The sequence below is a fragment of the Scyliorhinus torazame genome, unplaced genomic scaffold, assembly GCF_047496885.1.
Source record: "Scyliorhinus torazame isolate Kashiwa2021f unplaced genomic scaffold, sScyTor2.1 scaffold_1078, whole genome shotgun sequence".
Taxonomy (NCBI): domain Eukaryota; kingdom Metazoa; phylum Chordata; class Chondrichthyes; order Carcharhiniformes; family Scyliorhinidae; genus Scyliorhinus; species Scyliorhinus torazame.
Window position 1 is genome coordinate 8,119 of NW_027308805.1, and position 12,959 is coordinate 21,077.

At 59.6% G+C, this 12,959-nt stretch overlaps 1 protein-coding gene across 1 annotated transcript in view; it reads right to left on the minus strand.

Moving 5' to 3' along the window:
• Window positions 1–272: 272 nt before the first annotated feature.
• LOC140407002 (ubiquitin thioesterase OTUB1-like) overlaps window positions 273–12,959 on the minus strand; it is a gene marked incomplete at its 3' end in the record, with an annotated part of 34,669 nt that continues 21,982 nt past the window's right edge. Inside the window, exons 4-6 of the mRNA XM_072494801.1 lie at window positions 7,878–7,996; window positions 7,624–7,708; window positions 273–467 (exon numbers count right to left, since the gene is read on the minus strand). Coding sequence (XP_072350902.1) covers window positions 273–467; window positions 7,624–7,708; window positions 7,878–7,996 — 399 coding nt within the window. The remainder of the gene's footprint in view (window positions 468–7,623; window positions 7,709–7,877; window positions 7,997–12,959) is intronic.

Here is a 12,959-nt window from a genome sequence, read left to right on the forward strand (position 1 = left end):
CCCACGGGGAGTGGGGAGAATGTGGGACTCGCTCCCACGGGGAGTGGGGAGAATGTGGGACTCGCTCCCACAGGGAGTGGGGAGAATGTGGGACTCGCTCCAAATGGCCTGCAAATAAGTTTGTAACTTCTCAGAACGTGAGAAATTTCAGTTCCAAAATGGTCCTGCTAAAGCAGATCGAAGCCACGGCCGAGATCCCGGGCTGTCTGCTGCGATTATAAAGCTGCTGTCTGGACAGAACGTTTTGGGCCGATGCACAGACCAACGCTTACCTGCTGACAGAACTCTTTAACTGTGCGGCCTCCCTCAATGAAATGTTCGAAGAAGGCGGACTCTCGCTGGAGGTAGCCAGAGGTGAGGAGTCGGAGGTAGACCACCAGGTAGTCAGACGTACTCTGATCATTGAAGGCTGTCATCAGGTTCGCCAATGATCCCTGTTTCTCCACGAGCTCAATGACATCCATAAACTAAATCAAACAGGAAAAGAGGCTGTAAATTAAACCAGGTAGCCATCTGTATGTGAGGTAACATAAACCAGCCCTCCTCATTGCAAAGCAGTCCTAATACCCTGAGAATAAATCAGAGCTGCTTAATGCTGCATTTGCCGCCCAAACTGCAGTTTAAAACTTACATTAAAAACAGCAAAACATAGATTTCATAGAATTTACAGTGCACCAGCTCTTGGAAAGAGCACCCTACCCAAGCCCACACCTCCACCCTATCCCCATAACCCAGTAACCCCACCCAGCACTAAGGGCAATTTTGGACACTATGGGCAATTTATCACGGCCAATCCACCCAACAGCACATCTTTGGACTGTGGGAGGAAACCCACGCACACACGGGGAGGATGTGCAGACTCCGCACAGACAGTGACCCAAGCCGGAATCGAACCCGGGACCCTGGAGCTGTGAAGCAACAGTGCTAACCACTGTGCTCCCGTGCTGCCCATTTCCTGACGCACTGTCCCACTGCTTCACCTACCCTGCACATCTTAAACCCTCGAAGCCTTTTCTTCATTGCAGCTGACCTGTGGAGATGATTGGGGGCAGCTTTTGCCAGCTATCCCTGTCCAGCAAGCTGTGACATTCCCAGATCAGGGGCAGTTCAAGCCTGTCCCGACAGCAGCTTCGCAGGTTGGTTCCTGGACTGAGGGCTTTGTCCTGAAGGGAAACGTTTTACTAAAAAATTTCAAATACCCAATTTCCCCCCCCCCCCCCCCAATTAAGGGGCAATTTAGCGCGGCCAATCCACCTCATCCTGCACATCTTTGGGTTGTGGGAGTGAGACCCACGCAGACACGGGGAGAATGTGCCAACTCCACACGGACAGTGACCCGGGCTGGGATTGTATCCGGGTCCTCGGCACCGTGAGGCAGCAGTGCTAACCCACTGCGCCACCCGTGCCACTCCCTATGATGAAATGTTGAGCTGATTGGGGTGACATTCTGTGGCGTTTAGGAAAATGGGCAGAGATCTCATCCCACGAAATAAGCAGGTAGCAATGTGGAACGCTAGTTGGCACTGCTGTCTCACAGTGCCAGGGACCCGGGTTAACACTGCTGTCTCACAGAGCCAGGGACCCGGGTTAACACTGCTGTCTCACAGTGCCAGGGACCCGGGTTAACACTGCTGTATCACAGTGCCAGGGACCCGGGTTAACACAGCTGTCTCACAGAGCCAGGGACCCGGGTTAACACTGCTGTCTCACAGTGCCAGGGACCCGGGTTAACACTGCTGTCTCACAGTGCCAGGGACCCGGGTTAACACTGTTGTCTCACAGTGCCAGGGACCCGGGTTAACACTGCTGTCTCACAGTGCCAGGGACCCGGGTTAACACTGCTGTATCACAGTGCCAGGGACCCGGGTTAACACAGCTGTCTCACAGTGCCAGGGACCCAGGTTAACACTGCTGTATCACAGTGCCAGGGACCCGGGTTAACACAGCTGTCTCACAGAGCCAGGGACCCGGGTTAACACTGCTGTCTCACAGAGCCAGGGACCCGGGTTAACACTGCTGTCTCACAGTGCCAGGGACCCGGGTTAACACTGCTGTCTCACAGTGCCAGGGACCCGGGTTAACACAGCTGTCTCAGCGCCAGGGGCCCGGGTTAACACTGCTGTCTCACAGTGCCAGGGACCCGGGTTAACACTGCTGTCTCACAGAGCCAGGGACCCAGGTTAACACTGCTGTCTCACAGTGTCAGGGACCCGGGTTAACACTGCTGTCTCACAGTGCCAGGGACCCGGGTTAACACTGCTGTCTCACAGTGCCAGGGACCCGGGTTAACACTGCTGTCTCACAGTGCCAGGGACCCGGGTTAACACTGTTGTCTCACAGTGCCAGGGACCCGGGTTAACACTGCTGTCTCAGCGCCAGGGACCCGGGTTAACACTGCTGTCTCAGAGCCAGGGGCCCGGGTTAACACTGCTGTCTCACAGAGCCAGGGACCCGGGTTAACACTGCTGCCTCACAGAGCCAGGGACACGGGTTAACACTGCTGTCTCACAGAGCCAGGGACCCGGGTTAACACTGCTGTCTCACAGTGCCAGGGACACGGGTTAACACTGCTGTGTCACAGTGCCAGGGACCCGGATTAACACTGCTGTCTCACAGAGCCAGGGACCGGGTTAACACTGCTGTCTCACAGTGCCAGGGACCCGGGTTAACACTGCTGTCTCACAGTGCCAGGGACCCGGGTTAACACTGCTGTCTCACAGTGCCAGGGACCCGGGTTAACACTGCTGTCTCAGCGCCAGGGGCCCGGGTTAACACGGCTGTCTCACAGTGCCAGGGTCCCGGGTTAACACTGCTGTCTCAGAGCCAGGGGCCCGGGTTAACACTGCTGTGTCACAGTGCCAGGGACCCGGATTAACACTGCTGTCTCACAGTGCCAGGGTCCCGGGTTAACACTGCTGTCTCAGAGCCAGGGGCCCGGGTTAACACTGCTGTCTCACAGTGCCAGGGACCCGGGTTAACACTGCTGTCTCAGTGCCAGGGACCCGGGTTAACACTGCTGTCTCACAGTGCCAGGGACCCGGGTTAACACTGCTGTCTCACAGTGCCAGGGACCCGGGTTAACACTGCTGTCTCACAGTGCCAGGGACCCGGGTTAACACTGCTGTCTCAGCGCCAGGGACCCGGGTTAACACTGCTGTCTCAGAGCCAGGGGCCCGGGTTAACACTGCTGTCTCACAGAGCCAGGGACCCGGGTTAACACTGCTGCCTCACAGAGCCAGGGACACGGGTTAACACTGCTGTCTCACAGAGCCAGGGACCCGGGTTAACACTGCTGTCTCACAGTGCCAGGGACACGGGTTAACACTGCTGTGTCACAGTGCCAGGGACCCGGATTAACACTGCTGTCTCACAGAGCCAGGGACCGGGTTAACACTGCTGTCTCACAGTGCCAGGGACCCGGGTTAACACTGCTGTCTCACAGTGCCAGGGACCCGGGTTAACACTGCTGTCTCACAGTGCCAGGGACCCGGGTTAACACTGCTGTCTCAGCGCCAGGGGCCCGGGTTAACACGGCTGTCTCACAGTGCCAGGGTCCCGGGTTAACACTGCTGTCTCAGAGCCAGGGGCCCGGGTTAACACTGCTGTGTCACAGTGCCAGGGACCCGGATTAACACTGCTGTCTCACAGTGCCAGGGTCCCGGGTTAACACTGCTGTCTCAGAGCCAGGGGCCCGGGTTAACACTGCTGTCTCACAGTGCCAGGGACCCGGGTTAACACTGCTGTCTCAGTGCCAGGGACCCGGGTTAACACTGCTGTCTCACAGTGCCAGGGTCCCGGGTTAACACTGCTGTCTCACAGTGCCAGGGACCCGGGTTAACACTGCTGTCTCACAGTGCCAGGGTCCCGGGTTAACACTGCTGTCTCAGAGCCAGGGGCCCGGGTTAACACGGCTGCCTCACAGTGCCAGGGGCCCGGGTTAACACTGCTGTCTCACAGTGCCAGGGACCCGGGTTAACACTGCTGTCTCACAGTGCCAGAGGCCCGGGTTAACACTGCTGTCTCACAGTGCCAGGGGCCCGGGTTAACACTGCTGTCTCACAGTGCCAGGGACCTGGGTTAACACTGCTGTTTCACAGAGCCAGGGACCCGGGTTAACACTGCTGTCTCACAGAGCCAGGGACCGGGTTAACACTGCTGCCTCACAGTGCCAGGGTCCCGGGTTAACACTGCTGTCTCAGAGCCAGGGGCCCGGGTTAACACTGCTGTCTCACAGTGCCAGGGACCCGGGTTAACACTGCTGTCTCACAGAGCCAGGGACCTGGGTTAACACTGCTGTCTCACAGTGCCAGGGACCCGGGTTAACACGGCTGCCTCACAGTGCCAGGGACCCTGGTAAACACTGCTGTCACAGTGCCAGGGACCCGGGTTAACACAGCTGTCTCACAGTGCCAGGGACCCGGGTTAACACTGCTGTCTCACAGTGCCAGGGACCCGGGTTAACACTGCTGTCTCACAGAGCCAGGGACCCGGGTTAAAACTGCTGTCTCACAGTGCCAGGGACCCGGGTTAACACGGCTGCCTCACAGTGCCAGGGACCCGGGTTAACACTGCTGTCTCACAGAGCCAGGGACCCGGGTTAACACTGCTGTCTCAGTGCCAGGGACCCGGGTTAACACGGCTGCCTCACAGTGCCAGGGACCCGGGTTAACACGGCTGTCTCACAGTGCCAGGGACCCGGGTTAACACTGCTGTCTCACAGTGGCAGGGACCCGGGTTAACACTGCTGTCTCACAGTGCCAGGGACCCGGTTGAACACTGCTGTCTCACAGAGCCAGGGACCCGGGTGAACACTGCTGTCTCACAGAGCCAGGGACCCGGGTTAACACTGCTGTCTCAGTGCCAGGGACCCGGGTTAACACAGCTGTCTCAGTGCCAGGGACCTGGGTTAACACTGCTGTCTCACAGCGCCAGGGACCTGGGTTAACACTGCTGTCTCACAGCGCCAGGGACCCGGGTTAACACTGCTGGCTCACAGTGCCAGGCACACGGTTAACACTGCAATCTCACAGTGCCAGGGACCCGGGTTAACACTGCTGCCTCACAGTGCCAGAGACCAGGGTTAACACTGCTGTCTCACAGTGCCAGGGACCCGGGTTAACACTGCTGTCTCACAGAGCCAGAGACCCTGGTTAACACTGCTGTCACACAGTGTCAGGGATCAGGGTTAACACTGCTGTCTCGCAGTGCCAGGGATCCGGGTTTACACTGCTGTCTCACAGAGCCAGGGACCCGGGTTAACACTGCTGTCTCACAGTGCCAGGGACCCGGGTTAACACTGCTGTCTCACAGTGCCAGAGGCCCGGGTTAACACTGCTGTCTCAGTGCCAGGTGCCCGGGTTAACACTGCTGTCTCACAGTGGCAGGGACCCGGGTTAACACTGCTGTCTCACAGTGCCAGGGACCCGGTTGAACACTGCTGTCTCACAGAGCCAGGGACCCAGGTGAACACTGCTGTCTCACAGAGCCAGGGACCCGGGTTAACACTGCTGTCTCACAGTGCCAGGGAACCGGGTTAACACAGCTGTCTCAGTGCCAGGGACCCGGGTTAACACAGCTGTCTCAGTGCCAGGGACCCGGGTTAACACTGCTGTCTCACAGCGCCAGGGACCTGGGTTAACACTGCTGTCTCACAGCGCCAGGGACCCGGGTTAACACTGCTGCCTCACAGTGCCAGGCACACGGGTTAACACTGCAATCTCACAGTGCCAGGGATCCGGGTTTACACTGCTGTCTCACAGAGCCAGGGACCCGGGTTAACACTGCTGTCTCACAGTGCCAGGGACCCGGGTTTACACTGCTGTCTCACAGTGCCAGGGACCCGGTTAACACTGCTGTCTCACAGTGCCAGGGACCCGGGTTAACACTGCTGTCTCACAGTGCCAGGGACCTGGGTTAACACTGCTGTCTCACAGTGCCAGGGACTCGGGTTAGCACTGCTGTCTCACAGTGCCAGAGACCCGGGTTAACACTGCTGTCTCACAGAGCCAGAGACCCGGGTTAACACTGCTGTCTCACAGAGCCAGGGACCCGGGTTAACACTGCTGTCTCAGTGCCAGGGGCCCGGGTTAACACTGCTGTCTCACAGTGCCAGGGACCCGGGTTAACACTGCTGTCTCACAGTGCCAGGGACCCGGGTTAACACTGCTGTCTCACAGTGCCAGGGTCCCGGGTTAACACTGCTGTCTCACAGTGCCAGGGTCCCGGGTTAACACTGCTGTCTCACAGCGCCAGGGACCCGGGTTAACACTGCTGTCTCACAGAGCCAGGGACCCGGGTTAACACTGCTGTCTCACAGTGCCAGGGACCCGGGTTAACACTGCTGTCTCACAGTGCCAGGGACCCGGGTTAACACTGCTGTCTCACAGTGCCAGGGACCCGGGTTAACACTGCTGTCTCACAGTGCCAGGGACCCGGGTTAACACTGCTGCCTCACAATGCCAGGGACCCGGGTTAACACTGCTGCCTCACAGTGCAAGGGACCCGGGTTAACACTGCTGCCTCACAGAGCCAGGGACCCGGGTTAACACTGCTGTCTCACAGAGCCAGAGACCCGGGTTCGATTCCCGGCTTGGGTCACTGTCTGTGCGGAGTCTGCACGTCCTCCCCATGTGTGCGTGGGTTTCCTCCGGGTGATCCGGTTTCCTCCCACAGTCCAAAAATGTGCAGGTTAGTAGGATTGGTCATGATCAATTGCCCTTTAGTGTCCAAAAGATTAGGTGGGGAACGGGGGGTGGGGCGGGGAATCCGGGACGGGGCACCGGTGCGGGGTACTGGGATAGGGCCCAGGAAGGTTGCCCTTTCAGTGGGTCGGTGCCGACTCGATGGGCAGAATGACCTCCTTCTGCACTGTCGCGTTTCTATGTCTTGCTGCAGGTATGTTCACTCGGGACCATAATGGGGTTCACCAGCTCCCCCATCACACAGTACACATCACCAGCATCTCAGAGAAACAGAGAAAGCAGGAGCAGGCCATTCGGCCCTTCCAGCCTGCTCCGTTATTCACTATGATCATGGCCGATCATCAAGTTCAATACCCTGATCCCGCCACCCCCCCCATATCCCTTTCCCCCTTTAGCCCCAAGAGCCAAATCTAATTCCTTCTTGAAATTATACAACGTTTTGGCCTCAACTACTTTCTGTGGGAGTGAATTCCACAGATTCACCGATCTCTGGGTGAAGAAATCTCTCCTCACCTCAGTCCGAAAGGTTTACCCCTTATCCTCAAACCCTGACCCCTGGTTCCGGTCTCCCCACCATCGGGAACATTCTTTCTGAATCTACCCTGTCCAATCCTGTTAGAATCTTGGACGTTTCTATGAGATCGTCGAAACTCCAATGAATATAATCCTAACCCACTTAGTCTCCCCTCCTGTGACAGTCCCGCCACCCCAGGAATCAGCCTGGTCACCCTTCGCTGCTCTCCCTCCACAGCAAGAACATCCTTCCTCAGGTAAGGAGACCAGAACTGCCCACAATACTCCCGGTGCGGCCTCACCTAGGCCCCTAGGTGTTTTATAACTCTGTAACGAGTTACATGTCTTGGCAGGAGGTCTGGTTGAATGCAGCTGGGAGGGCAGAAAGGAGGATCAGAGACATACTAACCGTGTTGTGGAAATCCTCGATTGTGAATTCAGTGAACCCCTGGGTTACCAGATCCTCTTTGCTTTTGGAGGCAATGGCTTTAAATCTGAAACACAAACGGGGGGAGGGGGAAAAAAAAATCAGTTTGGTTTTTAACCGAAGGGATGGTCATCAGATTTTCTCCGACAGAAACTCGCCACCAATGAACGAGTGAATAAACAGACTGAATGGTGAGTGAGGGGGGGTTAGTCTCAGCTCCACGAGGAATTTCATACTTCTGTAACTGGTTGCTGTCTTCAAGCAGAGCCTCCAGGTGGGCAAAACCAAAAGCTCGGTAGAAACAGTTACCATCTGGTCTGGTCTTCCGCATGCAGCAATACCGATTGTGTAAATCCTGCGTCCGGGGACAAGAAAGAAAGAAATCAAATAGAAGGCAACACAGCTCGATAGCTGCACCTCTCTCTCCTCCACCCCCACAACACAGTCTCTGAAACACACAGCTCGATAGCTGCACCTCTCTCTCCTCCACCCCCTCAACAGTCTCTGAAACACACAGCTCGATAGCTGCACCGCTCTCTCCTCCACCCCCACAACAGTCTCTGAAACACACAGCTCGATAGCTGCACCTCTCTCTCCTCCACCCCCACAACACAGTCTCTGAAACACACAGCTCGATACAGACGCATAGCGATCGTTACAGACGCATAGCGATCGTTACAGACGCATAGCGATCGTTACAGACGCATAGCGATCGTTACAGACGCATAGCGATCGTTACAGACGCATAGCGATCGTTACAGACGCATAGCGATCGTTACAGGCGCATAGCGATCGTTACAGGCGCATAGCGATCATTACAGTTTTACAGCAAGCAACACCGTGGGTGTTCCCATTATCAGAATGGATCAGCCAGGGGAGCCAGACATCAACCCCCTCTCCTCGGCCACACCACCGTGGAACGGGGACAGGACAACTGGTCCAGCGGAGTTCACACTCCTTAAATCTCAATGAATTGTAGGGCGGCACGGTGACGCAGTGGTTAGCACTGCTGCCACACGGGGGCATCATGGTGGTGCAGTGGTTAGCACTACTGCCTCACGGGGACAGCACGGTGGCACAGTGGTTAGCACTGCTGCCTCACGGAGGGGCAGCACGGTGACGCGGTGGTTAGCACTGCTGCCTCACGGCGGGGGGCAGCACAGGGCGCAGTGGTTAGCACTGCTGCCTCACGGCGGGGCAGCACGGGGACGCAGTGGTTAGCACTGCTGCCTCACGGTGAGGCAGCACGGGGACGCAGTGGTTAGCACTGCTGCCTCACGGTGAGGCAGCACGGTGACGCAGTGGGTTAGCACTGCTGCCTCACGGGGGCAGCATGGGACGCAGTGGTTAGCACTACTGCCTCACGGCGGGGCAGCAAGGGGCGCAGTGGTTAGCACTGCTGCCTCACGGGGGGCAGCACGGCGGTGCAGTGGTTAGCACTGCTGCCTCACGGGGGCAGCACGGTGGCGCAGTGGTTAGCACTGCTGTCTCACAGGGGGCAGCACGGTGACGCAGTGGTTAGCACTGCTGCCTCACAGGGGCAGCACGGTGACGCAGTGGTTAGCACTGCTGTCTCACAGGGGGCAGCACGGTGGCGCACTGGTTAGCACTGCTGTCTCACGGGGGCAGCACGGTGACGCAGTGGTTAGCACTGCTGCCTCACAGGGGCAGCACGGTGACGCAGTGGTTAGCACTGCTGTCTCACGGGGGCAGCACGGTGACGCAGTGGTTAGCACTGCTGCCTCACAGGGGCAGCACGGTGACGCAGTGGTTAGCACTGCTGTCTCACAGGGGGCAGCACGGTGACGCAGTGGTTAGCACTGCTGTCTCACAGGGGGCAGCACGGTGGCGCAGTGGTTAGCACTGCTGCCTCACAGGGGCAGCACGGTGACGCAGTGGTTAGCACTGCTGCCTCACAGGGGCAGCACGGTGACGCAGTGGTTAGCACTGCTGTCTCACGGGGGCAGCACGGTGACGCAGTGGTTAGCACTGCTGCCTCACAGGGGCAGCACGGTGACGCAGTGGTTAGCACTGCTGCCTCACAGGGGCAGCACGGTGACGCAGTGGTTAGCACTGCTGTCTCACGGGGGCAGCACGGTGACGCAGTGGTTAGCACTGCTGCCTCACAGGGGCAGCACGGTGACGCAGTGGTTAGCACTGCTGCCTCACAGGGGCAGCACGGTGACGCAGTGGTTAGCACTGCTGTCTCACGGGGGCAGCACGGTGACGCACTGGTTAGCACTGTTGCCTCACGGGGGCAGCACGGGGCGCACTGGTTAGCACTGCTGCCTCACGGGGGCAGCACGGGGACGCAGTGGTTAGCACTGCTGCCTCACAGTGGGGCAGCACAGTGACGCAGTGGTTAGCACTGCTGCCTCACGGCAGGGCAGCACAGGGACACAGCGGTTAGCACTGCTGCCTCACGGGGGCAGCACGGGGCGCACTGGTTAGCACTGCTGTCTCACGGGGGCAGCACGGGGCGCAGTGGTTAGCACTGCTGCCTCACGGCAGGGGGCAGCACAGGGCGCTGTGGTTAGCACTGCTGCCTCACGGCGGGGCAGCACAGGGCGCTGTGGTTAGCACTGCTGCCTCACAGCAGGGGGCAGCACAGGGCGCTGTGGTTAGCACTGCTGCCTCACGGCAGGGGGCAGCACAGTGCGCTGTGGTTAGCACTGCTGCCTCACGGCGGGGCAGCACAGGGCGCTGTGGTTAGCACTGCTGCCTCACGGCAGGGGGCAGCACAGGGCGCTGTGGTTAGCACTGCTGCCTCACGGCAGGGGGCAGCACAGGGCGCTGTGGTTAGCACTGCTGCCTCATGGGGGGGGCAGCACGGGGACGCAGTGGTTAGCACTGCTGCCTCACGGCAGGGGGCAGCATTGGGCGCTGTGGTTAGCACTGCTGCCTCACGGCGGGGCAGCACGGGGACGCAGTGGTTAGCACTGCTGCCTCACGGTGGGGCAGCACAGTGACGCAGTGGTTAGCACTGCTGCCTCACGGGGGGCAGCACGGTGACGCAATGGTTAGCACTGCTGCCTCACAGTGGGGCAGCACGGTGACGCAGTGGTTAGCACTGCTGCCTCACGGGGGCAGCACGGTGGTGCAGTGGTTAGCACTGCTGCCTCACGGCAGGGCAGCACGGGGACACAGCGGTTAGCACTGCTGCCTCACGGGGGCAGCACGGGGGTGCAGTGGTTAGCACTACTGCCTCACGGTGGGGGGGCAGCACAGGGCGCAGTGGTTAGCACTGCTGCCTCACGGCGGGGGGGCAGCACAGGGCGCAGTGGTTAGCACTGCTGCCTCACGGCGGGGGGGCAGCACAGTGGCTCAGTGGTTAGCACTGCTGCCTCACGGGGACAGCACGGTTACGCAGTGGTTAGCACTGCTGCCTCACGGGGACAGCACGGTGACGCAGTGGTTAGCACTGCTGCCTCACGGGGACAGCACGGTTACGCAGTGGTTAGCACTGCTGCCTCACGGGGACAGCACGGTGGCTCAGTGATTAGCACTGCTGCCTCACGAGGACAGCACGGTGGCGCAGTGGTTAGCACTGCTGCCTCATGGGAGGCACGGTGGCGCAGTGGTTAGCACTGCTGCCTCACGGGGGCAGCACGGTGACGCAGTGGTTAGCGCTGCTGCCTCATGGGAGGCACGGTGGCGCAGTGGTTAGCACTGCTGCCTCACGGGGACAGCACAGGGCGCAGTGGTTAGCACTGCTGCCTCACGGGGGCAGCACGGTGACGCAGTGATTAGCACTGCTGCCTGACGGGGACAGCACGGGGCGCAGTGGTTAGCACTGCTGCCTCACGGTGGGGCAGCACGGTGACGCAGTGATTAGCACTGCTGCCTGACGGGGACAGCACGGGGCGCAGTGGTTAGCACTGCTGCCTCACGGGGACAGCACAGGGCGCAGTGGTTAGCACTGCTGCCTCACGGGGGCAGCACGGTGACGCAGTGATTAGCACTGCTGCCTGACGGGGACAGCACGGGGCGCAGTGGTTAGCACTGCTGCCTCACTGGAGGCACGGTGGCTCAGTGGTTAGCACTGCTGCCTCACGGGAGGCACGGTGGCTCAGTGGTTAGCACTGCTGCCTCACGGGAGGCACGGTGACGCAGTGGTTAGCACTGCTGCCTCACTTGGACAGCACGGTTATGCAGTGGTTAGCACTACTGCCTCACGGCGGGGCAGCACGGTGACGCAGTGATTAGCACTGCTGCCTCATGGGAGGCACGGTGGCGCAGTGGTTAGCACTGCTGCCTCACGGGGGCAGCACGGTGACGCAGTGATTAGCACTGCTGCCTCATGGGAGGCACGGTGGTGCAGTGATTAGCACTGCTGCCTCACGGGGACAGCACGGTGACGCAGTGATTAGCACTGCTGCCTCATGGGAGGCACGGTGACGCAGTGATTAGCACTGCTGCCTCACGGGAGGCACGGTGGCGCAGTGGTTAGCACTGCTGCCTCACGGGGACAGCACGGTTATGCAGTGGTTAGCACTACTGCCTCACGGCGGGGCAGCACGGTGACGCAGTGATTAGCACTGCTGCCTCATGGGAGGCACGGTGGCGCAGTGGTTAGCACTGCTGCCTCATGGGGGCAGCACGGTGTGGCAGTGGTTAGCACTGCTTCCTCACGGGGGCAGCACGGTGTGGCAGTGGTTAGCACTGCTGCCTCACGGGGGCAGCACGGCGGTGCAGTGGTTAGCACTGCTGCCTCACGGGGGGGCAGCACGGCGGTGCAGTGGTTAGCACTGCTGCCTCACGGGGGGGCAGCACGGCGGTGCAGTGATTAGCACTGCTGCCTCACGGGGGCAGCACGGCGGTGCAGTGGTTAGCACTGCTGCCTCACGGGGGGGCAGCACGGTGGTGCAGTGGTTAGCACTGCTGCCTCACGGGGGGGCAGCACGGTGGTGCAGTGGTTAGCACTGCTGCCTCACGGCAGGGCAGCACGGGGTATGCAGTGGTTAGCACTGCAGCCTCACGGCGTCGAGGATCCGGGTTCGATCCCGGCTCTGGGTCACTGTCCGTGTGGAGTTTGCACATTCTCCCCGTGTCTGCGTGGGTCTCACCCCCACAACCCAAAGATGTGCGGGGTAGGTGGATTGGCCGTGCTAAATTGCCCCTTCATTGGGAAAAATGAATTGGGTACTGAGGGAGTGCCGCACTGTCAGAGGGTCAGAACTGAAGGAGTGCTGCACTGTCAGAGGGTCAGTACTGAGCGAGCGTTGCACTGTCAGAGGGTCAGTACTGAGGGAGTGCCGCACAGTCAGAGGGCCAGTACTGAGGGAGTGCCGCACTGTCAGAGGGTCAGTACTGAGGGA